Source organism: Sander vitreus, chromosome 21 (genome assembly GCF_031162955.1).
Source record: "Sander vitreus isolate 19-12246 chromosome 21, sanVit1, whole genome shotgun sequence".
NCBI classification, from domain to species: Eukaryota; Metazoa; Chordata; class Actinopteri; order Perciformes; family Percidae; genus Sander; species Sander vitreus.
Window position 1 is genome coordinate 11,171,060 of NC_135875.1, and position 25,694 is coordinate 11,196,753.

General features: G+C 40.7%; 4 protein-coding genes across 11 annotated transcripts in view; 2 read left to right on the forward strand and 2 right to left on the reverse strand.

The window, feature by feature from the left end:
- The first annotated feature begins 229 nt into the window (after window positions 1-229).
- Window positions 230-10,010, forward strand: LOC144535847 (myosin light chain kinase, smooth muscle-like). 5 transcript variants are annotated; one of them, XM_078278579.1, is made up of 18 exons: window positions 231-398; window positions 842-1,024; window positions 1,779-1,922; window positions 2,075-2,224; window positions 2,357-2,491; window positions 3,344-3,397; window positions 3,487-3,617; window positions 3,735-3,891; window positions 4,120-4,434; window positions 4,527-4,623; window positions 4,741-4,944; window positions 5,509-5,726; window positions 6,401-6,524; window positions 7,042-7,194; window positions 7,491-7,620; window positions 7,796-7,871; window positions 8,060-8,194; window positions 8,839-10,010. In XM_078278579.1, the coding sequence occupies exons 2-18, from the start codon at window positions 844-846 to the stop codon at window positions 9,042-9,044; spliced, it is 2,610 nt and encodes an 869-aa protein (XP_078134705.1). In that variant the 5' UTR covers window positions 231-398; window positions 842-843; the 3' UTR covers window positions 9,045-10,010. The 5 variants fall into 5 exon arrangements, with proteins under 5 accessions (XP_078134709.1, XP_078134705.1, XP_078134708.1 ...); XM_078278578.1 differs by having other exon boundaries at window positions 232-398; window positions 4,524-4,623; XM_078278583.1 differs by lacking the exon at window positions 8,839-10,010 and having other exon boundaries at window positions 230-398; window positions 4,524-4,623; window positions 8,056-8,188.
- Window positions 9,599-18,052, reverse strand: coasy (CoA synthase). Its single transcript, XM_078278584.1, has 10 exons — window positions 17,834-18,052; window positions 15,787-16,531; window positions 15,428-15,642; window positions 14,756-14,887; window positions 12,834-13,023; window positions 12,148-12,212; window positions 11,952-12,036; window positions 11,593-11,690; window positions 11,072-11,218; window positions 9,599-10,947 (listed from the first exon to the last, which is right to left on the reverse strand). The coding sequence occupies exons 2-10, from the start codon at window positions 16,469-16,471 to the stop codon at window positions 10,861-10,863; spliced, it is 1,704 nt and encodes a 567-aa protein (XP_078134710.1). The 5' UTR covers window positions 16,472-16,531; window positions 17,834-18,052; the 3' UTR covers window positions 9,599-10,860.
- Window positions 18,053-18,913: 861 nt separating this feature from the next.
- On the reverse strand, window positions 18,914-24,581 carry zdhhc6 (zDHHC palmitoyltransferase 6). 2 transcript variants are annotated; one of them, XM_078278781.1, is made up of 11 exons: window positions 24,352-24,581; window positions 22,921-23,463; window positions 22,613-22,704; window positions 21,556-21,715; window positions 21,272-21,430; window positions 21,067-21,120; window positions 20,590-20,757; window positions 20,365-20,406; window positions 19,887-20,032; window positions 19,697-19,743; window positions 18,914-19,596 (listed from the first exon to the last, which is right to left on the reverse strand). In XM_078278781.1, the coding sequence occupies exons 2-11, from the start codon at window positions 23,185-23,187 to the stop codon at window positions 19,496-19,498; spliced, it is 1,236 nt and encodes a 411-aa protein (XP_078134907.1). In that variant the 5' UTR covers window positions 23,188-23,463; window positions 24,352-24,581; the 3' UTR covers window positions 18,914-19,495. The 2 variants fall into 2 exon arrangements, with proteins under 2 accessions (XP_078134907.1, XP_078134905.1); XM_078278779.1 differs by having other exon boundaries at window positions 19,887-20,035; window positions 24,352-24,580.
- A 51-nt stretch (window positions 24,582-24,632) lies between these two features.
- The window catches only part of vti1a (vesicle transport through interaction with t-SNAREs 1A), a 115,774-nt gene continuing 114,712 nt past the window's right edge, over window positions 24,633-25,694 (forward strand). For all 3 annotated transcript variants that reach the window (XM_078278782.1, XM_078278784.1, XM_078278783.1), the window contains exon 1: window positions 24,633-24,813. In XM_078278782.1, coding sequence (XP_078134908.1) covers window positions 24,720-24,813 — 94 coding nt within the window. In that variant the 5' untranslated portion in view covers window positions 24,633-24,719. The remainder of the gene's footprint in view (window positions 24,814-25,694) is intronic.

The following is a 25,694-nucleotide window of genomic DNA, read 5'->3' on the forward strand; positions in this document are numbered from 1 at the left end:
TCCATGATATGCAATTACATCATCTTAGATTATTATGGGATGGAATTAAATGTCGATTTGTCAGCTAAATATTCATTCTGTGAACACCGGCATTACCCTATATGTTTATAATGTCTGGTTCCGCCCCTGACTTCTCCACTTTCATTCAAAGAAACCCAACCCCTGGAAATCTAAAGTTTCACTGATTTCTCTTCATATTGTCTGTTGCACAGCAGAGTACATGCACACAGAAAAGCTGCCCCACTGGCTCTTCTGGATTCCTGTGGTGACAGGCAGAGACTGGCTCAACCTACTGAGTGTTTACAGGGAATAGGTGTTAACAGGGGGTAAAATGGCAAAAGAAGCAGACTGTGGGATGTTCTGAGAGGAGAAGTAGTTTTTATGAAGAGAACCACGAGGTAAAATATGCTTTTCTCTTTGGTGTTTCTTTTATCACTATCCACCGTAGTGCATTCTTCTCTTCAGCTTGAATGTTTTGTCTCTTCCACGCCCTTTCTGCTCTTGTTTTCTATCACATGCGTCTCTCTCCTGCTGTTCTTAGCGCAGAGGGACAGTAGAGGCTGGATATGTGTGTTTTTTTTGGCCTTCCGGGAAGAAGAAAAAAAAGGCAGTTTCCTGTGTGGGGTTGAGGGTGGGTTGTGATTTCGGAGCAGCCTGAAAGCAGAGGCTCCTCCTGTTAACATCTCAGAGGATGTGTGAATGAAGATAGGGTGACTATTCAACATATCAGCTTCACACTATACTTCTATACTTAGTACAACACACCACAACCAAGAGAGGAAGAGGAGGCCCAACTCATTAGTGACTATTTGAAACTTGTCTGGTTATCATTTCTACCCAGGGATGGATAAGGATGGCTATAATGGTGGGAAGCCAAAGACTTTTGTTTCTACTTTCCGTTTGGCCCTCAAGCCTCAAGCCAGAACTTTCTGTGTGGAGAAGCAGAAAGGTTTAGAGGATGGACTGGATACCAATAACAGGACGTTAATGGGAAACAACAAAATGGGAGTCTCATCTGCAACAGGTAAAGCCTAGAAGAACAGGACAACTTTTTAATGTGTGAGTTGTTTAATGTTAATGAACTGGACTCATATTGCAACATAGTAATGCCCCATCCTGAGCCTCAGCCTGCTGCAGCCCCTACAGGCACTTGTAATGTGTTAATTTGAGCTTCTTTAACTTGAATCCTTCGCATGAGGGCATTGTAAAGGCCTATCAGGGAAACGAGTACTGGGATCTGTTAGATTGCATATTATATGGTTAACTCACCTGGGGCTAGTTGGCTACTTCTCAAAATAATAGTTTGGGGGCAGCTCTCTCTCTCTCTCTCTCTCTCTCTCTCTCTCTCTCTCTCTCTATATGTATATATATATATATATATATACATATATATGTACATACCCTGAACACCAAAATACATGTGTGCAAACACACATGTGGTGGTAAAATCTTGTTAACGCCATGTCAAATTCCCCAGGCTTGCACTCACAACTGTACTCCAGTAGATACAGCAACAGATAATTGATTAAACTGAAACTTAATACTGCTCTGCCTGGAGGTAAAACAGGTGAATACCACACACCCACAACAGTCAACAGTCTTAATATTTTCATTTTTGACTACATTTGCATCTACCACACGATGCATTTGAAGTTAATCTATAGATATAGATATATCTATCAGTTAGACCAGGCCTGGAGTGGAAAAGCCCCCCAACTCTTCACTGAAACATCCACTGATGACGTCCCCATTGTCCTGAACTTCACCCCTCTGCTTAGATTCCAGGCTGACAACCCTGCAGGCGCTTGAAACGCCTCGCTTCAAACAACCACTCAAGGACTGTGCAGTTTTTGAAGGAAGTAATGCTACTTTTCAAGGTGTTATCACAGGACAACCTCTGAGCATTTCCTGGCTACACAATGGTAAATGGCTGATTACCATACCTTTAAAAATGCACGCCTACTCTCCATTATGAGAAAGGTTCAAACCACAATATCCTGTATTTAGAAGGATTTTTTTTATAATCATCCTCCACAGTAAAAACATGTTTGCCTATTGTCATTTTGTCATATAGGGGAGAGGGTGCACTCAAGTACATCCTTCAAAAATGGTGTTGCCAGTCTGACTGTGACTCAGTGTTCACCTGGAGATGCCGGGACGTATACCTGCATAGCTGAGAACACTGCTGGGAAACAGTCAAGCAGTGCTGTGTTACATATCACAGGTAAAGAAGGGGTAAAGTGTCAAGTTAGAAATCGCTCACACATCCCAAACAGTATAATCTTTCCTTAAATAATTCATATTAACTTGATGTGTATACAGTAAACCTGTTTTCACTCTGTTTGCAATGGGACAGCAACAAAGAAAATCCCCAGAGCAACCAACCGTGAGCTGCACAGTGAGGTCACATTCAAGGTTGCATCATCCAAAAACACTCAATTGTCCTTAGCTTCTAAAGAGAGAAGCCAACACAGAGAAGACGAAGACAAAGGTAGACACAAACCTTTGTTAAGCATCCTACAAAAAAACATTTGTATTGTTTACAAGCCCATACAACCCTACCTTCCTTCTGCTTTTCTTCTTACTAAGATGAAAATGAAAATGAATCATAAATATGCTGGTAATAGAGGGCAGGGAAGCAGCAACAAACATGCATAGTGACAAGTAAAATTGTGAATGACATGCATTTTGTTTAGTTAATAAAACACACTGATTGTATCTTTAAACTTCACTCACCTGTTGCAGCCTACGGTGCATCTCATAGCCCTTAAATTGCCTCCTCGAGTCCTCCACTTGCCTCCCTTCCTCGCGTCTTAGTCCCTCCGACCGAGGAGACACGGGAGAGACACGAGAAAATCATGGGAGGAGAGAGAGGCAACGAGCAAATGTGTTTTTGGAGGGATGAGACGTCCTTACCTCTGAAGCGTAACATGAAAATGTCAGCTGTTTGGGCAGAGTTAGCAATTCCTTCAGCTGCACGGCTTCCGGGGATGCTGCTCTCGTGTATCCTCGCCTATAGCTCAATGAGCCCTCCTCGATGCTCGCTCCTCAGTCCTCGGGGCAGATGTAAGAGCTTTGAGACAGCCTTCACCGAGGAGGTACAATTTCTGGTTCAGCCTAGGACCGAGGAGTCGAGGAGCTATCAAATAAGGGTTATGAGATGCAGCCTATCCACTCACACGTTTCTGAAAAATGGTGCCTATGTTTTTTATTCAAAAGTGCAATGCATTCTGTTGATTACAGTGCCACTGCAACCAAACATTACCGCTCACATGTGATTGGTTAGATACTTCTTAAACCTGCCTATAGTAGAACACACCTGTAAGTCAACCCACTTCTTCAGTCTCCACAGCTATCAGAGATATCAACCTGCAAACAAAAGTCTCCACAAGCAAAGGTGAGTGGAGGCACCACAACATGTAAGCTTCATTTTTTATTGCACTTTGGTCAAGTTTTATTAATTAAGCAAACTCTTATTCACCTCAGGGCCTCCTGTGGAGTTTGTAGACCCACCAGACAAGCTGGAGGTTCGAGTAGGAGAGCAGGCCCGGCTACACTGTGAGTTCAGGAGCAGCTGTGTCCCTGTGGCCTGCTGCTGGATTTACAAAAAAGACAAGGTAATGATAACAGAGTCCCAGTGGTTGTAAGTATTGTTTGATCCATTACTTTATATTCTCACTTTGAAATTCAGTGCCAGTAAAGGCTTATGTACTTCCACCTTGCCTGGTCTTCAGGTGGTGGTAGGAGGGCCAAGGATGTCTGTCCGGAGCAGTGACACACAAAGCGACGTGGAGATCTCTCAGGCCCATCAGAATGACACAGGATCGTACACCGTCATAGTGCAAAACAGAAAAGGCTCTGCCCAGCATACCGTCTCCCTCAGTGTCATAGGTGAGACTCACTTTTGTCTACAGTTCAGTATTTACAGTATATATTATAGAGTTCTCCAGTGGCTTGAGATGATGCAACACTGGTATTTGTTGTCCCTTAAATGCATGCTCACATATGAAATTAGGTAAATGCTCCAAAAAGCACCAAATTATGTTATGTTATCAGTGGCTCAAAATTGCTTCATGTCTTTCTATATGAATAGAGGTATTTTGTTGAATTTCTACTCAGACCGCCCTGACCCACCGGCATCCCAACCTGTTGTTTCCAAGCTGTCCACTCAGTCTCTGGTCCTGTCCTGGACGGGACCCAGCTACGACGGAGGTACAGCAGTGCTGGGCTACAACGTGGAGGTCAGACAAGAGGGCCAGGACAAGCCTGAGAGCTGGACTGAAGTAACAAGTTCTTGCAAAAGCACAACCCACCACATCCATTCAGGCCTCGAGCCTCTGGTACAGTACCGCTTCCGTGTCAGAGCCTACAACTCAGCAGGGGTCAGCGAACCAAGCCAGGAGTCTGAGTGTGTCAAGATGGCGACAAGTGCAAGTATGTTAGATTTGTAAAAATGTTTGAAAAGAGGATTTGAAATGTATTTGTCAGGAGGGATTTATCACCTGTGTATTTTTTTGTGTCAGAAGAAGAAAAGAAGGAAGAGTCTGAGTCGTACATAACAGTGACCATTGACACCAAACACAAGGTCAAGGACCACTACAATGTGCATGAGAGGCTGGGAGTGTAAGCATGTATTTAAAACAAACTTTAAACTTACCAGATGTATTCTCATGTATGTTACCAATGAGTAAATTGAAAACAGCAAAGTAAAGATGTAACGCCTCTTATTTGTTTTGCCAGTGGGAAGTTTGGCCAGGTGTTCCTGATGTCCCACAAAGACACGGGTCAGAAAGTTGCGGGGAAGTTCTACCGAGCCCGAACCTTCAAGGATAAGACGGCAGCTCGCAAAGAGATCAAACTAATGAACCGTCTTCACCACCCAAAACTGGTCCAATGTCTGGCTGCCTATGAAACATGCTCCGAGATGGTCATGGTCATGGAGTAGTAAGTAATTGTGGAGTGGAAAGTTTCTACTGCTGACTAGGACAAAGCCAGAAGTGATTTATCTATCCTCAAATAATGGCAAAGCAGGAAGTGTAGGGAAGCCATGGTTTCACATCATTACTGATGATGTGAAACAAGGGGAGTGACACTAGTGGTATTAGATGGATACTAGGTGTTTTTTAACAGTGATACAAGGTTGTTGAGAAATTAGATTTAGCGTGACTAGTGCATTTAAAAATATATTTTTTTATCTCAACTGAAACCATTGAAACCATAAAATTACAGCAAACCACATGGGAAGACATGTAATCAACATATTAAAGTATGATTTGATGAATACGGTATGTGTCTTTTGTGTAAAGTATTATTTGTAGATTGTAATTTAGATGCTGTTTAGTCAAAAATAACAAAGCAATTAGACTACATGATTACATTTGGATAGTCTAGAATATTTTCAACTAACAAATCTCAAACGATGATTATAAATACTGCTTATCACTGCTAGGACCGGGGCTGCAGTAGTTTTTGAAGCATGGACCTGAATGGTGTTATTTGTCTGCCCAGTATTGAAGGTGGGGAACTCTTTGAACGCATCGTGGATGACAATTATGAGCACACGGAGCCCACCAGTGCCCACTACATGCAGCAGATCCTGGAGGGAATGCAGTATGTTCACAAGCAGAATATCGTCCACCTGGACCTCAAACCAGAGAACATCATCTGTATGGATACAACCGGTACACGGATCAAGATCATCGACTTTGGCTTGGCTCGTGAACTGGGTGAGTTAGCTGGATTTGTAGAAACATCATAGTGATGCCACTGGGATGTCATGTCCTAATATGGTAAATATGAAGCAAAATTCAAAAAGAACTTTTTTGAGAGGGTCATTCTCTTGAGTGCAGCATATTTTCTTTTTTTTTATAACTTTTGCAGTTGCTCACTAGGCACGGTGAATAAATCACCCAGTGTGTGTGTATAAGTGTATTCTTATGAATGACATATGCTGTGTATATTCCTGTAAAAGTTACAATCCAGGGAAATCCAAGGGTCTTTATAATGCTTACTGCATTAAAAAGAATTGTGCATCAAGTTTAACAAATATATTTTAGTATTTTGCCAGCCTCTCAATATGAACAGATTTTATCCTGACAACAAAGTGAGGCTGATACAGGATCACTTACTTTAATACTCAACATTAAGGAGTATCATTTCTAATTCCCTAAATGTCTACAATGCCTACTACACAATAGCAGGTCCTTAAATAGATAAATGCAGCAAAGCCTGTGAAGCCAATTCAGGGAGTAAATTTGGTGACGCTCCAGAAGCTGCATCTCCAGAATAGGTGGTCTATTTAGAGCTGGCTTTAGCCATCTGTAAATAGGCTCATACTAACGGCAAATGCAAAACATTCAGGCTGACATTTTGAATTTCTTACTCTCATCCTGTTCTTCAGAGGAGGGTAAACCTCTGATGGTGATGCATGGTACGCCGGAGTTTGTGGCCCCTGAGGTGATAAACTATGAGTCTGTGGGCCTTGAGACAGACATGTGGAGCATCGGAGTCATCTGCTTTGTTTTGTAAGTCGAATGGAGGCTGGAGTGATTTAAACTGTAGCCACAGTAACATACCCTGAAAGTAAAAATGCAACTGGGGATACTTTGTGGAAGTGAAAACAGTGATCCTATAGGCAATTTCAGATTCTTCATAAAGTGTGGCACAGAGAAAGAAACTTAAAGTGAGATTAAATACCTTGTGTTTATTCTTTAGTTATCCTATTCACATATCAACTATGGTAAAGTCATTTCAATACATTACCGTCTTAGATCATGTCCAAAGATCAAATGGCAAATTTAAGGATGTAAAATCTAAAATCTACCCAAATGATTCCACAAATTCAAATTTGGTGCCATCTGCTGGTGATGTTGTATTACTACAGACCCCCATAACATAACGTTGGTAGTGCATTAAAGTGTGCAAACGTTTTGTGAATAATAAACTCAAGACAATTAATTTACCCGACGGTCAGTGTTCCTCTTTCAATGAAACGTGAGACTGTGTATATTTCATTCATTGTTCAATTGTTTTGTGTCCTAGGCTCAGTGGAGAATCACCCTTCCAGGGGAACAACAATGCTGAGACTTTGGCTCTTGTGACTGCTGCCAGCTTTGAGTTTGACCAGGAGAGTTTTGAGGACATCTCTGATCAAGCTAAAGACTTTATCAGCTCCCTGCTGAAAAAAGACCGGAGGTCGGTCTGTTTTTCTTCCCTACTCTTCTCATGATTATGGCTCATTGCAAATTCTCACCATGATCACCTAGAGTATATGATAGGTGTGCTCACAAACATCGTGAAACAATAACAAAGTTTCAAGCTCGGCACCTCGGACATTTCCAACCGTTTGCAGAAAAGCTCTGAATATGAGTCAGGGAGAGCCAGGATTTAATTTATGCAGCAGATAATCCACGGCTACATCACAGTGAGCTCAGGAGACTGCTGGCATTTGACAGCCTTTGCTTTTCCCTCTCTCTTCACCTGCACTCTAGATGCAGGTTGTCATGTACCAAGGCCCTCGCCCACCCCTGGATGGCCTCTTTTACCCCACTCAACCGCAGACCCACCAAATCCCTTAAAAAAGAGAAGATGAGACGCTTTCTGGCCAAGCGCAAATGGAAGGTAACACACCTTTTATAATCACTATAATGCCGTTAGCCGAGCGGTGGACAGATGGAACAATTTTCTTATCAGTACTTCCCTATGATGACCTTTCAATCCATTGTCCTATATAAACCTTAAGCTTTGGTATGAGTGTAGTTTGTCATCCAGTGCTATTTGTCCTTTAAACTTCTAGAAAACTGGCAAGGCTGTTTTGGCCCTACAGCGGATGTCTAATCTCAGGCCAGACTCTCCTGGCAGCTCCTCAGAGGGTAAGACTGATAAAAAGACACACACACACACACACACACACACACACACACACACACCCTGCTTTGTCCTGGAGCTACATACATATGGCTCACAGTTTTCAATTGTCACTTCAAGTTTACCCTTTTGCGATCTGTAAAGCCTTGTTTCCGTTTTATTCATCATCATCATCCCTCTCATCCAAAGCCAGGCTGGAGCCAAGAGGCAGAGGAGGCCATCCAGTCACTGGATAAGCAGCTTCAGAGTGAACCTCGCTTCCAGCACGCCCTAAAGGACGCCACCCTTCCCAAAGGAGCGACAGCTCGGCTAACATGCCTCGTGAATGGTAGAGTGACAGAACTGTGTTGCACTTCATTATATAGTGCCCCACCACATTCTGCAAGGGAAGCAAAAAAGACAATACTTTCTGAAAAAAAAAAGTCCTAAACTGGCTGCCATGATTGATATTTTTTTATATTAACTATGTTAATATTTATGTGAACTGCATCCAGCGAAAGAGACTGAAAATCCTCCAAGACCCCACACACCCTGCTAACCCCTTATTGGTGACACTCCCCTCAGAAAAAAGACTAAAATCTAATAAATCAAAATCCAAACATCCTGCTTTCTTAACAGCACCTACTGCAGAACCATTCAGCTACTCAACGGATCCTCAACACTTCACACTTCCTCAACAGCACCTCATGGATACAATGCACTGACACTTTATAACTCTTCTTGACTGCACTGACTTGTAGGGTGCCTTTCAGCACTGGCACTTTACTTTTTAAAACATATTTATCTATTTTATTTGTGTGTGTGTGTGTGTGTGTGTTGGGGTATTGACGGTCCATTGCATGGCAATAAATTATTGAATCTAGAATTGAATCTTTAACCCTTCCGACATCTGATGTTGGTGTATTTGATTATATAATGTCCTATATTTTATGATCTTGATTCGGCAGTAATGTCCTATTGTCTCAATCCCAGGTTACCCGCAGCCGCAGGTGAAGTGGCTCCAGAATGAGAAGCCGGTGTCTGAATCAAACAGAGTGACCATGGAGCAACATGAAGACGGGCTCTGCTCTCTGGTTCTGGCTGGTTTGGAGCCTTCTGACTCTGGGGTTTATGTGTGCAGGGCCGGCAACAAGCTGGGGGAAGCAATGTGCTCTGCCAAACTGAAAGTGGAGATGTGATTGTGGAGAACCAGCGGAGGCAACAACTTAAGATTTCCTTTATTTGGAGCCTGGACTTTGATGTGACACAGATTGACAGTTATTCACTGCAACACAAAAGGCTGCGTACACAAAATGTCAAGGCAAAAGGGTGTGTTTGGGGAGAATAATAAGGTTTGGACATGCATACCCAGAGCCCTTTTTGTTTCACAAGCTTAACAGTTACTAGTGCACTAAGTCTGTATTCTTTAAATATGTAGTTAGCATGTTCAGCTGCCAGTGCACAAGGTTTTGTTGCACTGAAACAAGGTGATATCATGCTACTGTGGCTGACCTCAGCACCGTTCACACAAGTCACATTAAAATTGTACATTTTGAACATTGTTCAAATGTGAATGTTTTTAAAATAAAAAATAAAATAATTATTGAAAGGTATACTTCAAATCCAAACTAAGCATACAATTGCCCATGCTATTTGATTACATACCAGACTTCTTATAAACTTTAACATCAAATGAAAATAAATGTGGTCCATTAGCCAATGCCTTAAATCAATGAGAAAAAACAGAGATCACTCATGGGTTTAAAAACAATATATTTAATGTAACGCCAATTCTTAAAAGTATTCCACTAAGTTTCCAGGTTACATGCAAGATGGTAAATTCGTGACGTTTCTCACAAACTGTATGAGCAAATGACACCTCACTGACTTCATCAGGCAAACCTTGTACTGTAATATTAAGGTATGGCTAAAGCAATGAAGCAGTAGTTTATTCTCCTTATGTAAACATTGGTTTATAATATCATTGTAGGATCTGACAAGAAATTTACCATTAGCTAAACACACAACATGATTTTCACTGTGCTGTTCCTTTTGGCTTTTTCAGGTACGTTCAGAGACGTGAATATTTTAATGTTCAGGTGAGCTCATTCTTGGATTGCAAATGAAGATTTTTCAACATTTTATTAAAAGATATTTCAAAGAGATTTTTTTCACGTCTTTTGTGTTTTCCTTTATTAGTCAATGTACAGTTTGACTATGTCATCTTTTTGAGTGCCCAGTGTATTAACGTTATTATAATTATAACATCTACACTGGTAGTATAACATATCCTATCTATTGCACATATTTCTCAAATACAATGTACCTTGTTGGGTAGTTTATAATGCCTCATTTGATAATGATAGTGAATTTGTTAAAATATTCTCCCAACTTTGAAACCATAAAATAACACATTTAATCCTCTGATTTTACAGTGGCAATCATACAATTTTTCAACAATCGTACCTCACCTTTTCCTTACCATTAGTTGCTTTCCAAGCTACATTCATATTCATTATACTTAGAAGACATGAAAAAAGGGACGGAAGTTGTGTCATCAGCTGACAAGGTGCCCAAAATATTAGACTTTGCTGAGAGGTTTGATCTCAAAATGATCTGGAATTGCTGAATGTTGAGCATATCATTTAAACAACAGTACATATTTAAAGGCATGCCATTCATAAAAAAGATATTTGGATAAAATAACACTTTATTAATCCCAAACATGAATTCCAGCTTTCAAATTCCCAAATAATTTTGTTCGGGATCATTTATGAAGTTCTCTTTTTCCTCATCCATCTTTAGACTAAGCATCTTAAAATAGAACTAGATTTTAAAAACCTGTGGAAACTCAGTTAGGCACAGAGTCTTGGTCAAAGAAGTGAGAGAGCTTGTTGGGTTTGCTGCAATGGCACAGTCCTCACTTATTTCTAAGGCAGCGTTTCCTTATGTGGATCAGTCATTAGTGCGCACATGTCCCTGGGCCTGACACATGCTTTTTCTGTATGCACGGGGTCACAGCTGGGATGATGTAGTGACCAACGCATGTCCCTCTTGCCTGTGTTGGATTCTCTTCTGAAGAAGATTCCAAGCTTTCAGTACCTTTAAAATAAAAGACAGTGGGAGAATTATTACAAAAATACAGTTTTCTTATTTTACAGAATCAAATTATTTCATGTAATGCAGATGTGTAGACCCAACACTCTCGGCATGGCGAGCGTCTGACCTGTTTCCGAGTAACCTCTGGCTCCCACAGCGTGCTGAGCACCACGTTGGCGTGCCCTACTTGCTTGCTGTTGGACCACTGGCTCTGCAGCCGGCGCAGGGCTTCCTCTGTGGTCACACCGTCTCGCTCTGTTATCCTTAACACTGCCTGAGAGGGGAGGGGTGACAAGTTGATAGGTGGGATAGGTTACCAAGGTAAAAGCAACACTATGTAACTTTTCCCTCTTTGGTCCCCCTACAGGTTGTCTTATTGGAACTACAGCTGCGCGAGCTGTAGTTATAGCCACTTGTTATACTTCACTTCCTAATGAAAACTAAACATTTTGTCACTTTGCTGAATTCTGTAACCATTGCTTTCAGTGAGAAATGCTGATGCAGCAACCCCTTTTAGCTCAATGACAATGTCAATATTCTAAACCAGGTATAAAGTAAGAACTCTTTACATCATTACATTTTCCTCACAGACACTCAAGCCAATGTGACTCTGTGTTTGTTGCATTGAGGACTGTACAAACATATTACCTCCTCCTCAGGGATGACAGTGACCCAGACCTCGTGGACCATGTCGGTCCAGCCGGCCTCCAGAAGAACTGCTGCATCCAACACACAAACTTGTTTCCCTGCAAAGAGCAAAGAATCACATGCTTATTGTGGAAATCTCTTGTAATACAAAGCGAGGGCACAGTTTATTTATCATCTTTATATGTCAATAGGATCAGTACATTAGCCTAACAAAAAAGTTTCAAAAAAATTTCACAGCTAAACAAGACAGAAAACACTTTAACAGCAAAACCCTATTATTCCACAAAACTATGGACATGTACAGTATACCAACATAGTTTCACATTACTAAGATTATTAAACTCAAGTCCATACAATACCTTCCTCTCTGGCTTGGCTGATTCTGTTCTTAACCAGAAGTGCAATCTCAGGCCATACAATGTCTGTTAGGGCTTTTAACCGCTCCTGCATGAAAAACAGCATCTTTGGTAAATTATCGATACACAGCGGTGTAGTCTGACGTGTCATTTCCAATGTCGTGATGTGCTGAAACATTATTCATGCTCCTCATATTACCTGGTTTCCAAAAACCTTCCTTCCTAATGCACGTCTGTTGATGGTTTTATCTGCATTCAGAAGATCTAAAAGTGACGAAAGAAACTCATCATTGCACGGCAACACAGTTTATACAGCACATTTACAAGACAACATGAATATCAAGCTATTGGGCGACCAGTTTTTGTGGTAGTCAATGAAAATGATGCGACCTAATGCTTGGATGCTGGATTCATTCGTGTGCCGTCATGCTTTTGTCTCAGACACTACTCCAATCTCCAGGATAATGTCAAAATTGTTAATGTTTCATCGAAATCGGATTAGCGCTGCTTTGATATTACAACTTGATATTTTTGACATAACATTACAGCACATAGAGCAGTTATGGCCTTTCAAAGTTTAAAATGTTAACATTTCAATTTCTCAGGTCTAGCAGGGTGATGTCTTACAGTAAAACGTGTCTTAGAGAGAAACCATGTTTGAGATTAAGTATTTTAAATGTTTACTGACACTAGTCTGAACCTACAGTATCTTTAAACAAGGATTGATGAAAAAAACAATGCAAAGGTGTATCATCGTCCTATATTTCATCAAAATAGACCGATAGTGTGTGAGATAACACAAGGAGATGGATGACGCATCTCTAACCAAAGCCCAACCCTGTTAATAATCATACCATGTGTCTTCAGCACAGAGCGTTTTCTCACCTGACCCAAATTCTTCAAGCACTCTGTGATAGGCTGCAGTGCCGGGCTGGTACACCTCATGGCCCAGCTTGTCACAGTCGATCCGGACGGCACCCAAAGCCTCCAGCTGCCTGGCGATGGAGCTCTTTCCACTGCCGCTGCCTCCTGTCAGGCCAATCACGTATGGAAGTGGAGCGATATGGGATGCGTCCTAGTGCAGAAGAAACATCAGATACATCGCCTCAGGGTGTGGAAAATATTTTGATAATTTCATATTGAATAATACCACCAAATACTGCAGCGCTAAACATAAGAGCATCGATAACCAATGGGTGGAGGTGATGATAGAAAAGGTAACGTCTGCACACTTACTTGATGGAGGTAATGATATGACAAAACTGTACAATTGCATTGGCAAGTGACACAAACAGCTCCTAAAACAAGTCAGGCCTGCTCAGAGACACTCTCCACACAGTTTTAGGTTGCTTTATTCTTAAAAAAAAATACATTGTAATATGGCATATCCTGAAAAGAAAAGCTGTTAGTTGTTACCTTTATAAGACAGTTTTTTTTAAACAGTTAAACATCAGGGGCCCTATTTTAACTCATCTAAGCGCACGGCGTGAAGCGCCCGGCTAGTTTAACAGTGGAAAAAAGGGTCCGTCTGCCAGGCGCATTAATTCATAGGTGTGTTTTGTAACATGCAATAAACCAATCAGTGTCATCTCCCATTCCCTTTAAAAGCCAGGCACGTTTGTACCTTGCTAAGCAGGAAGGAGAGATTTGTAGGAGAAGAAACTGATCTGCTCGTGTGTGAAGTGAAAGCGCGCGAGCAGATCATATCATTGTACTATTTCACATTGTAATATTTTACAGTCTTTTGCATTTTTGTGTGCTGCTGCGCATCCCTGCGTGTGTGTGTGTAACAAGCATAGTGTGCGCGCTGTGCACAAGCCTAGGAACGTTTTACTAATGCGCTGTTAAAATAACAATGAAATGCTGCGTTATTGACTTTAGACCAGGTTTTTGTTGGTCAATGGCATGATCACTTCCCGCTGCCTCAAGATAGCAATACGCCAAGAATGCACCTGAACACACCTCCATGTATGACCAGCACGCCCATGGCCGCACAGATGGGTGCAGCTGCATTTGCTATTTAAAGGACGTGGGCGTTGGACGGGAAATTGTCAACTGCGTCGGTCTTAAACTAGCAAAGACACTTGCGTCAGGATTTGCGCTGCACTGTGCCGGGTGCAAGATAGGGCCCTAAGTTTCCGAAGACCGATTTGCGTGTTTGACCCTTGTTACAAAATGCTCAGCTAGCAATTTTTTGTATGAAAACACTATTCTTCACCTGCTCAAATGTTGCGAGAGAAAACAGCCGGCCGAGTTAAATGTTTTGCAGTGAGTGAATGAAAAATGCACTTTAAAAAGGCACGATTTGGCAATATTTTTTTTCATGACTGGCGGCTGTGCAGAGCTTCTTTAACATTTGAAAAGGAATTTCATTAAACAGGAATGAAAAAGACTTTAACTGATGGTCTTTGTTAAATTATATATATATATATATATATATATATATATATTTTTTTTTTTTTTAACATAAAATTAAAATTGTATCAGACCTTCTTCTTCATCATCATCATCATCATCATCATCATCATCATCATCATAGGTATACACTTGATTGAAAACGTAATTTGACTGAAAGGTTGCATGATTATGATGTTTTAGATAAGATGATTACATTCCCCTAACCGGTATCACAACCCTTTTAATTAAGCACCAGATATGGAAAGAAAAACTGTGTTTTATTTTAATTATATATTCTAACTTTTTGTTTTTCTTTGGATTTCTTGAACGCTGCCACATTACCACTAACCTTTATCCTGCATTGAAATCCTTTATCAAAATGTAATTAAAAAAAAAAAAACATGACCTACTTCAGGCGGGGTAAGGAGGGTGCCCAGCAGACGAGAGCGTAGACTGGAGGAGCTGATCTTCTCCTCCTCTGTCTCAGTGTGGTGGGCATCTTTCAACAACTGGATCTCATGGAGGATGAGAGCTGGGAGGCCCTGATTTAGAACATAGAGAATAGAAAACATAAAATACTGTATGTGCCAATGTGTAGCCAAGCTAGGGTTTTCTATATCTGGACCAACAAGGATTCAGATGTGCATTAGAACCGTTTTCTGTGCTTTCCTTACACTGCAATCCTTAAAGTAATAAAATGTGCTGTGTAGAAAGCAACAGTATATGTCTCCTGACGTAAACATATGTTAAAAGGACCATCTGTGACATACAATTTGATACAATCGTAAAGAATGCTGCCCCAGAAAACTTTAATTAGGAGGACCTTAATTACACTACAATTTTATTACAAACATTGCTGTAATTTAATTAGCTGTAGAAAATGACAAAACATACATATACATAACAATAGAGTATACTTATTTTTTTACTTTGTTTTTTGATGCATTTAAAACATTGGTACGGTGAGATCTATGGAGTGTGTCCTAGTCCATTGCAGTAAACAATGGACTGGGACGCAGTCCGACCATCTAGGAAAAGTCAACGGGAAAGGCGTGACACGTATCGTCGATTTCCTAACTTACGTTCTCAATGCGTTTCTTGTTGACAGCCATGCCTCCCTTTCTAGTCTCCTCGCTAACCACAATGCACTGTATCAAGGGGTCAACCACAGACACTCCATAGGGGTCGTCAAGGGGCACGATCTCCACCTGCAGTGAGGGTTTGATGTCTTCCACGAACTCCTGTAATCTCTGGGTCCGCAGAGAGTATGGCTCGACCAGCTCCTTTAGCACTTTTTCTAAAATCGGGAAAAAAGGGATGTCAGGGGCCACCTAGCGGCACTGCCTTCTGATCTCACACATCATCAAAGATTATGTGATATTAGCCTCAGAGATATTACATGAATACACATATAACGAAATGACGAAAATAAACTACTCACTTTTCAGCATTGCTTGGTCACACACACCAATAAGGAACCTTCTATTGGCTAACAGGCATGAGATGTTGAGCAGCGTCTTGTGGGCCCCATGGAGCCGGTCAAATGTCCCCCCTACCACCACGTCACTGTAGGTCTCCAAGGGTTCTGCCTTTTCTTCAGACTCTTTCAGCCCTTCCTCTTTCTCCTGCAGCCTCATTAGCTGTGGGTGAAGCAGCACTGACTGCAGGCTGGGGCTACAGACGTAGCAGTGGCCTGTGTACCTCTGTAGACACTGTGTAACCTGATGGGACTGACCTGGGTCCTGCAGAAGAAAGTCTGTTAACACCACCTCCGGGGAGTGAGACAGAGATTGTGGTGTGGGGAAGGGGCAGTTTGGGATTGTGGTCCCGCTGCAGGCAGCTGACTGAGCGCGAACATTGGTCAGCAAAACACGAACATCCAGGTGCCCACATACATCAGCTGCATTGCTGTAAAGGCGGGTAATGAGTGCAGACAGGTCCACTACCGGTGGAATGAAAACTGGTCGAGGCTGGCTCCCACTTCCCAGGTTTAGCCCAGGGTGGAGGTGGACGTACAGTGTGCGCTCTACAAGCTGAGCAGCTGAGCTGAGCACTGGAGCGATGCGCAAAGGGAGGGTGTGGAGAGGAGACGTCAGCACAAGAATGCCCGTGCTGAACATGGTCATGTTCCTGGCTGGGTCTGGATACCAAAGGGAATCCCAGTCGTCACAATATCTGCCGAGTCACTGTTAGGGGGTGGGTGAAATTGAAAGACAAGTCAAAAACAGTAGCAATTGAGGTTGGGATTTTAAAAATGTTCGGTTTTGGATTACATTAAAACCAAATTACGATTACAAATTACACACTTTCTCAAGCAGTTGTGGCCATTTCTTTGCTGTTGTGATTTTGCAACGCTGCTAATATAACTAGACCATAAAGAGACTGGCCAAGGACATGACATGCGAAGAGAAGATGCACAGAAAACAGGATCAGCTAAAATATTCAATCGACTTTGAAAATAGACACAGTAACATATATAGTTGCAAGTTATAAGTTACATATATTTTATTGTATGTGTAATTATTTTGCTGACAATTACACTTCCTTATTATTACTACCGACTTGCTGAGAATATTATCAACACGTTAGCAACACAAGTTGTTGTCCTGTCTAACACCCAAATCGTGTTTATTACTGTTGCATCACTATTAGCATGCCATACATTGTTTGTTGTTACTGATAAACTGGGTCTAACATTGGGCTATTATTAACACCCTTGCAGTGTCTCTGAGGGCCATCTGTTGTGTTTCCCTGAAGTATTGGGTGGCGAGAATGGAATGATTTACTAGCTTCTACAATAGCACTCTTATTTAAAACCTTCCGCTGATGTTGCAACTCATTCCTTACAATGCAACAAGCCGACAGTGTCTCTTTCCATTGCGTCAGAATGTGTGTTGCCATTCATTAATAGTATCTCCAGTGTCCACAGAGCTGAGGTAGCTTTAACATATTCATTACATTTCATAACAATACAGCAGTAGAGTTACATGATAATTTAGGGAATACAATAACAACTGCTTGTAATTATCACACTATTCCTTATTCAGTAAGGAACCTGACTGACCATAAACCTGACCATCGTCGCACTTTTAGCCATTGCCCAGTTAAATATTAAAGTTTATCAATCTTTAGCCACCACGACTTCTTGTTAGCTAGCTAGCATCCTTTAGCTGTTCATAAACAGTTGACAGTTGAAGCCGAGATGAACTTATCGATGTACGCCATGCATTGATGTACAAGTCGTAGCTAACTAGCTATGCAAGTTAGTACTACCATCACATTGCCTGTAAAAAGCAATACAAATCATTTGTAAAGTGACCCTGCATGATCAAAATCCTGAAGTGACGATGATGATGTTACCCTGCAATAACGGAGCGGTCTGTATTTTGTATTTGGTGCGGCCCATATACAGAGCAATTTTAATTCGTTTTGAATTAACAATCTGGCAGATAACGTTATGGCAACCCTACAATGTAGCATGAGCTTACCTGTGTGGAGAAAATCTAAAGCGATGTGAAGGACGGATGAATAGTGCACTGCTATACAAGTAGACCGATCCACAAATCTACTGAATAGATTGTCCTGATAATCCTCAACGAGCAACTGTTTTATCTAGTCGACTCCAGTCCAAACAGCTAAGCACTAATGTTAAGCACCCACTAGTGGAAGTCTCACACATGCACCATGGGTGATAGTTTACATGCAATCTGATTGGTTGAGGAAACAGCTGTGAGGTCTGGGACATGTAGTTACGTAACCAGTATCTGTGACGTAACTACCAGGGAGCCACGGTCAGTTAACCAGAAACACTTTAGTATTAGAATTATAGTATTCTGTGAGATTTCTCCTAATGCTCTCGCTATTGTGTCTTTATTTAATGTAATAGCAGGTTAATAAAAAAAAAAGACTTTTAAAACTGGCATAATATAAACCAATAAATTTTTCTAGACAGATGTGGCAGATAAAACAGACAGCAAAAATAATAAAATAAATGAAATATATAAATAACTAGAAGCCCTGTGGTACAAGTGTATATTAAAAGGACCTGCACACTCACGCACAGGTGTTTTCCTACTGTCTATGGCGTTTTCACTTATTCGCTTGATTGGACTTCTTTTCAAGACAATACAAAATGTGCTTGATTGACAGGTCTCTCTGTTGCACCTGTTAAGGCGGGACAACTTACACTTTTATCATTCTCATTGGACCTTAACTCCCACCAGAACTCCGCCCAACTCCAACCAGGTCCAATCAGTGAGGTTACTTAAAAATATGTGTGCAGAGCCTTTAAGAAGTGATGTCAAAAATGATACTGGACTCCTGAACCTGGCTGACTCATTTAGACAGATTGTTTCAAAGCAAAGCCTTTAGTTTTAGGAGATCTTAAAGTTCCTATTTGAGGTTCTTAGGATAAATAGAGCAGCATCCTAGACTTGTGTGTGACACTAATAAAAAACTATAAAACAAATGTCGAATTACTGTTTTCCATTAAGCCCAAGGTACTTAAGAATTGAATATGTCTTAAAACATGAGAATTTATAGCAATCACAAAGACAGAGGCAAACAACTCTTGCAGAATATTTTTTTTTAATTTTCAATTTATACTTTGAGGCCAACAATTTGTTTTTACAAAAATAATAAAAGAAATTAAGTGTTATCTCCATACTGTAGAAAGAGTTGCATGAAGAAGTCCCGGGGTTAGCTGGGCAGAGGCATTGCATAATTAGCAAAAACAGACATCAACACAAGTAAAAACAACAGATTCAAGTAAAAAGTCATGTAGTCACAATAACGTCACATTAAAGCCTGGTGGCAATTCTTGGAAATAAAGACTCTTGCTGGGTTTAACTTTTGGTCAGAGGAGTCAAACTGAACCCATGGGACCAGTCCCACTAATGAACTGTGTAGTCCTCTTCAAGACATTATTTGACAGCAAGGTGCTCAGTAAGACTTCGTGAACTATGTTACCTTTTAAAAAATTCAAGTTGGTATTGAAATATGTGAGAAATTTTAATCAAAGTATGAAATTCTTGATGGTGAGACTGCAGCATCAGGCATGACATCTTCAGTGAGTGCACGTTTATGAACATAGACAGACAACTTTTGTTCAGTTTAACTCCCCTGCTCTACATTAAGTCTGTTCAAATATATTAATTTACTTTCTTATCGCTGGTGCTATCGCTGGCAGCTGTGTCGTAATGGCACTTCTCCACACATCGCCTTGGAAACCATCCCCTTACACGCTCTCCCACTTAGAGCCAAAACAGAAAGAGAGGACACTGTTACACATTTAGTTGCAGTGAAGTGAAAAAATTCTTAATTAATTCAAACCACAGCCCATCTCATCTCACCTCTCATATGCTCCTCGTTCATAATTTTGTCTCCATACATCCACCATCTTAAGAGAAAAACATTTATTAGGAGAAGTCAATGCTGGCCCATTACTCATGCATTCAAAATAAATCCTTAATGGGATGCCTAACCATCCAGACTTCCAGACAAACCATGATTGTAGGTTTTGTTTGGCATGACCGAACTTACTTGGTGCCACGTGTGGCCAGGATGGTGTCTCCCTTGTTGAGGGGGATCCTGGGCTCCTCGGTGCAGGGGGTTCTAAAAAAGGTTTGAAGACCTTTGCTTAGAGGGCAGCAAGCTCCATTATAGTCCTCCACTGCCCGGTACTGGACCTGCTGGCCAAGTCATACAAGATATCTGGTTATTCTACAGCTCTGACCACGACCTAAGTAACAGACGTGTGTTTTTTGAAGTCATGCTCCTCAATCTTAATGCATTGAAACGTCTGACAACATTTCTGACTATCTGCATTACCTAATAGTTTTTGTTGAAAGTAAAGCCAATAGCTATTATTAACATGTTTTGATGTGTGAAGTAAAATGTATTAAAACTCACAAACATTTCTCTGAAGTCACGCACATCCTAGCCAGTCCAGCCAAAAAACTACTTGTGTCTGTACTACATGCAAATCAACACCATATATACAGATTTGACTGGTACTTACACTTCTCACTCGTTTATCAGCTTTCTGCTTCAGTTGCTCAATCTGTTTAAACAGGAACAAGACAATTTTCGTCACTATTGTTCGACAATGTAACTTTTATCTCACTGTTTAACAGGAAACGTATCAGTAGTAAGACTTATTACAATACCCACTGCCTAAACTGCAGACAGAACAGTACCAGACAAAACAAACACAGCATTGCACACATTATCCAACTGGACCTACAGTTAAGGTGTGTTGGTGACACTTGGGATGGACTGGCCATTCAATGCCATCACCCTTGGGCGTCCCTGACCACGTGAAGACTTGCTTGAAGTTCAGCCAGCGGGTTCCGAGGTCGTAAGGGAAGGTAAATTCCTCTCCTGTTTGGTAGTGCTGTATTCTGTCTTTGGCCTAATGGAAGACACGGAGAATGGTTGTGTGCGTAAATGTGTCCATGGGATTGTGTAGGTGGAGTTTCTGTAATCAGCATGCTATATTGTACTGACAGCCGATCCTGGAACGTGTGTGAATTAGTCCTAAAAGTGACATTTTTAATTTAATGAACTTTGACAATGAAATGTTGAGAACATGTTGTTAATCCTTTAACATTTTGTGAATAAAAAGCACTTTGAAATCTAATCTAAAATCTAAAAATTTCATCACAAAACAAGAGACATCCTGACCTTTTCCTCGATAAAAAAAAACAAGAGACATCCTGACCTTTTCCTCGATCCAGGACTCGATCGAGGTCTTATTTCGAAGGATGACTTTCATCTGAAAAGGACAGACTATTTCAATATTGGAGTCAACTTGTATTTTCCTTAATAAATAGCTGAATTTGCAAGGTTAATGAAATTATCGTGTTAAATATCACATTCCATAGCCAACATCTTGTGAAAATTGTAAACCCCGATGAAAAACGTACCTGTATGAAGAAAAGCATGCCAACAGCAATAGTGGTGCCCAGTGCCAAGCCTAAGGCAAATAGTGTGGCAGCAAAGGCGGGTACACTGAATGGCATGAGGGGCTGGAATTGACGCACAGCACTCATATCAATTTTGACAGTGCTCCAACCAAATGATATCTGCAGTGAGGAAAAAGAAAACAGCTTGACATGTGGTATCATATGAGGCAACTCTGCCAAGAGAAAAGCTGTGATGGTAATAGGCCATCAAACAAATGGCGTAGTGGGGTAAGGAGACTACTGACCCTCTCATACAGCTGTGTGTACATGGTCATAATGAAGATGATGGCAGCGTGAGAGCAGCCAAGTGGAGCCAGCAGCAAGAAACTGGTGAAGTAGGCGTGGTTCAGGTGGCCGCAGCAGTTGTTGATCCAGGGGCAGTGGTGGTCCATCTTCATCACGCACCTGGGAAAAGAGAGGCAGAGGAGGAGAGGAGTGCTGGGGGAATTGACTTTCTGACTTTAATTGCTTGTTTGGGAGGACATAGAGTGACAAGTCCATCAGCAAGTCACACTGAATATTTTTTTTTCATACACATCACAAGCATTAGATGTTAATCTATTTCACATCACATATATCACATAATAGATTATGTGATGCGTCTCTGTGTGGCCTATAAAGTGCTGAACAGAGACCTTACAGCACTGAATGGGCACAAATAAAATGGAGAAGCCACGTACACACACAAGCCAGCTCTAGTTTGATGTGCTGGAAATAGTTCAGGATTTTCCAGCTAAAGCAGTGCCCCCTTTGTCAGGGTTTTTCCTGCATTTTTGGCACCCCCCAAAGAGGTTTTAGCCAGCCCCAAAGGAAAATCACTAGAACCAAAATGACAAGAATTGAGAATAAAAATAGCAATTCAAATCCTCTCTAAATGTGTCTAAGAGCAATTTACCAAACAACCGTTGAACAAGGAGAACATAAACTTGAATATGAGCTAATCTCAGTTTTATCTCCAGAGTCGGGCTGTACCGGACTCTTCCAGTGATTTATTTAAATATTTATATTATTAATATAGTTTTGTAAATTGGGGTTTTATTTACTCAAGCTTAATATACATTTTTGTTTATCAAATTGTCTGAAATAACAGGAAAATGCTTAGATTCCTGTCAAATAAGGTAACACACTCAACTCGTTGCCTTTACTGTACGTTGTTGATCATGCTTACTGCTGTGTGAAGTCCCCCCCCCCCCTCCCAAAGGCCCATTCTTAGCCAGGAAAAACCCTGCTTTGTGCTTTTGTATTTTCTTCAAGTCCATCTCACACAGAGAGAAAACCTACTCTTACTTTTGTGATAAATACCTGTTACACTTGCGACAATGGTGGGATCTGGGGGCCTTGTACCCTTGGCACACTCTGCAGTACTGTAGGTACTGGGTATCCTGTTGATTCTCCTGTTTCGGGATAAACAAATATGTTAAATATCTGATGTAACATCTTTCCTATGATTAAATGGTTTCACTCTACATTACATCTTTTTATGGTAATTTTGAAAACCTGGTCCCAACCTGTTATTTACACTAACTAAATTTACATGAACAAACAACAATGATGTGTTGAATGATATGATGAAAATGTCATAAGCCTTTATCCTTATTGAGGATCCTTACTGGTTTCCAGCCATGAGGGATGTATCCAGGTCCAACAAACATAGCATTGAAGTAGTTGTAGAGGATGAGGACTGTCCAGTTGAGGAGCATGATAAAGTTAATGCTACCTCCTGTAGTGTCTAGCGGCCAGTACCAGATAATTGAGTCCAGTATTGCCATGGTGGAACATATAGCAATGACAGACAGGGCTATGACTGGACCCCAGTGACACAATCTTCGAACCTCATGGAGGTTCTGAAATGTCACAAAAGTTGACAGGAAATTCATGTTTTCGCCACAAGGATAGTATTAGTATTTTGGTTGAGTTCCTGAAATGTATTGACCAAACTTCAATGTGTTACTTTTTTCCTCTGCTATCTTGCAAAGTCATCGGTGCAGGTGATGCACATATTTTTTCTCGTCTTCTGACTACCCAGCAACTGGCCTGGTCTTGGGTCACTGGGGCTCTCTGTGTCCCATTGTTCCTTGCCCTGGCAAAGAGCAGCATCCTCTCTGGCCAGTCTTCGGAACACACTATCCTTGTGACAGATTGAAATTCCTCATCTAAGAGAAAGAGATCAAGAGAGAGACATTTTAAAACTTCAGTGATCTACATTTAGTGATTTACTGACCAAATTTGTTGTAGTCTATATACACCAGATTATTAACCACACATGCCTAAAAACTAACGTTAATGCCTAATGTGGTCATTTTGGAGACTGTACTTTGTGGTGCTGTTCAACTGTATTGCGATTTCCAATATTTACTCTAACGTTAATCTCACTGATATAAATAAGCTGAAGGTATGCTTTTTTTTTCTCCGTTTACAGTAATAGGCTATTTTAATAATACGCTGATTGCGTGAAACTTAATTATTATTATTTTTAGCGTTCACACCTTGGTCGTCACTGCTATCAGAGATAACCAACTTTAACAAATAGCTTCTTATCTATAGCTTTAAAGCAAGCACACTAAACGTGAACATATAACTAATACACCAGAGTGGGTAACGTTAACGTTCGTGCTGCATTTCTAGACAATTGACTGTTGCGCTGTTGGATGCACAGCCATTGCATTTGCCCAACAGCGCCAGCTAGCCTAATTCGTATCAAGAATAACACATTGCATGGCAACATTATATGCAAGCGTACGCTTTGTCCATCGTATTCAAAAGCCATACAAGTGAGACCACTCTGGTAAAAAAAAAAGAATTAAACTACATAGCTAGCTAAGTGATTATTTGAATTGGGTTTTGCACCAGGGCTAACGTAACAGCAGTTAGCTTGTTAGCCAACTTGTCAAGACTAACGTTACCTGCTGGATTACTGTCACTAGGTGCAAAGAGGAAATACGGATAATAGTGCACCATAAAGATATAACAAATGCTTACTGGTATACGTAAATGCACATTTTGTATGGATGGAGAAACAAATGTCACTTTAAATTACCAACCTGGCCACTTCCTTGTTTTTTTCCCTTCAATTTCTTCAGTGTACAGAAAGGAACCTTCCTCATGGTGTCTCAGAAACTATTACCCTCAAACCCTTGTGGACACTTTTAAATCTAAGCAATGTATCACACAACCATCACATAACTTAAAAATAATCAATTTCTCCACGTTCGTCAAAAATAAACGTGACTAATATTTTCTATTCCCTAGCTGAACCATTTTCAGTGTCGGAAAAATAAAATAAAAAGAACGTTCCTTGCCGAGCACATTATACTGCGACTCAAGGAAGGGACTCCATTCGAGACTTGTTGTTATTATCCTGAGCTAACTGTCAACCAGAAAGCCACCTGTTTTAAACCTAAACGTCAACATGTCTTCAGACTTTGAATCCTACGAGCAGGACTTTGGAACCATTACAGCAGAAGTAACCAACAAAATTGGCAGGATTCCCAAACTTAGTGGAGGTAAGACTTTAAGACTAGCTATATTAACTGGAATCGCAGAGCTGGAGCTAGCTATCAGCTAGCTGGCATTTCTCAGCTGAGGAGGCTAACTAACGGTAGCAGACAGTGCTCGTGTTATTTCATTGAGTTACCATATTATCGTCTATTAAAATATATGTATTGCACTAAATGGTGAAACACAGCTGGAGTGTGTTCTTGACTTTTATGTAAAAGTATGAATCCCATGTTGCTTTCTGGCTTAATCGCTTGGTATGTCTATAATGATGTGTAACTTAAGTGGAAAATAAAAAAACATCTTATGTTTTTCCGGCAGTTAACGTATTTATGCTTTTTTTAGACTACTACCGCTATAAAGGTAACGTCAGTGTTAAGAGGACAGAAGCCATTGGTCACTTTTATTATAGTTGGTAAATTATTTGAATAGAAATTAATAGATAGAAAGTAATTTTTCACTGATATCACAGCGTCATTCCGTAGAGTTTTGATCAGGTTTTGATGATGAAAACAGTGGGTTTTTTTTGGGACTTTTGGAAGTTTTGAAATTACCATGACAACACAGCAGCTTTCTGTGTTCCATGCACCAAAATTAATCTGAAATCCACAACAACATTAATAAACAGCACGTCATCTTACAACAAGAGGTCAGACCTTGGTTTGGATGTTGGTTTCTTTCAACATTGTCTATCTGTGTGTTATGTATTTTTTATTTTTTTTACAATGGACTGCCTTCAACTCAATAGATGCTAGAATAGGTTACAACCATGGTTACAGCCCGTTTGACTGAAATGTAGTGAAGTGTGTATAGAAAATAGATAGAAAGGTGGATGGATGCATGACATTATCAAACACTCTATGTCAGCCAAATGACCATTCATGTGTTC

Excerpts from the sequence above, each read along its gene's own strand:
- LOC144535847 (XM_078278578.1), top strand. The coding sequence starts at position 844 with ATGGATAAGGATGGCTATAATGGTGGGAAGCCAAAGACTTTTGTTTCT. Across the intron at positions 4,945-5,508 it reads ATGGTCATGGTCATGGAGTA|TATTGAAGGTGGGGAACTCT; the intron begins GTAAGTAATTGT and ends TTGTCTGCCCAG. Across the intron at positions 5,727-6,400 it reads TGGCTTGGCTCGTGAACTGG|AGGAGGGTAAACCTCTGATG; the intron begins GTGAGTTAGCTG and ends CCTGTTCTTCAG.
- coasy (XM_078278584.1), bottom strand. The coding sequence starts at position 16,471 with ATGACCATGTTCAGCACGGGCATTCTTGTGCTGACGTCTCCTCTCCAC. Across the intron at positions 13,024-14,755 it reads CCCTCCTTACCCCGCCTGAA|GACGCATCCCATATCGCTCC; the intron begins GTAGGTCATGTT and ends CTTCTGCACTAG. Across the intron at positions 11,219-11,592 it reads CTGTCATCCCTGAGGAGGAG|GCAGTGTTAAGGATAACAGA; the intron begins GTAATATGTTTG and ends CTCCCCTCTCAG.
- zdhhc6 (XM_078278779.1), bottom strand. The coding sequence starts at position 23,187 with ATGAATTTCCTGTCAACTTTTGTGACATTTCAGAACCTCCATGAGGTT. Across the intron at positions 21,716-22,612 it reads CATTGTCGCAAGTGTAACAG|GTGCGTGATGAAGATGGACC; the intron begins GTATTTATCACA and ends CTCTTTTCCCAG. Across the intron at positions 21,431-21,555 it reads ACACACAGCTGTATGAGAGG|ATATCATTTGGTTGGAGCAC; the intron begins GTCAGTAGTCTC and ends TCCTCACTGCAG.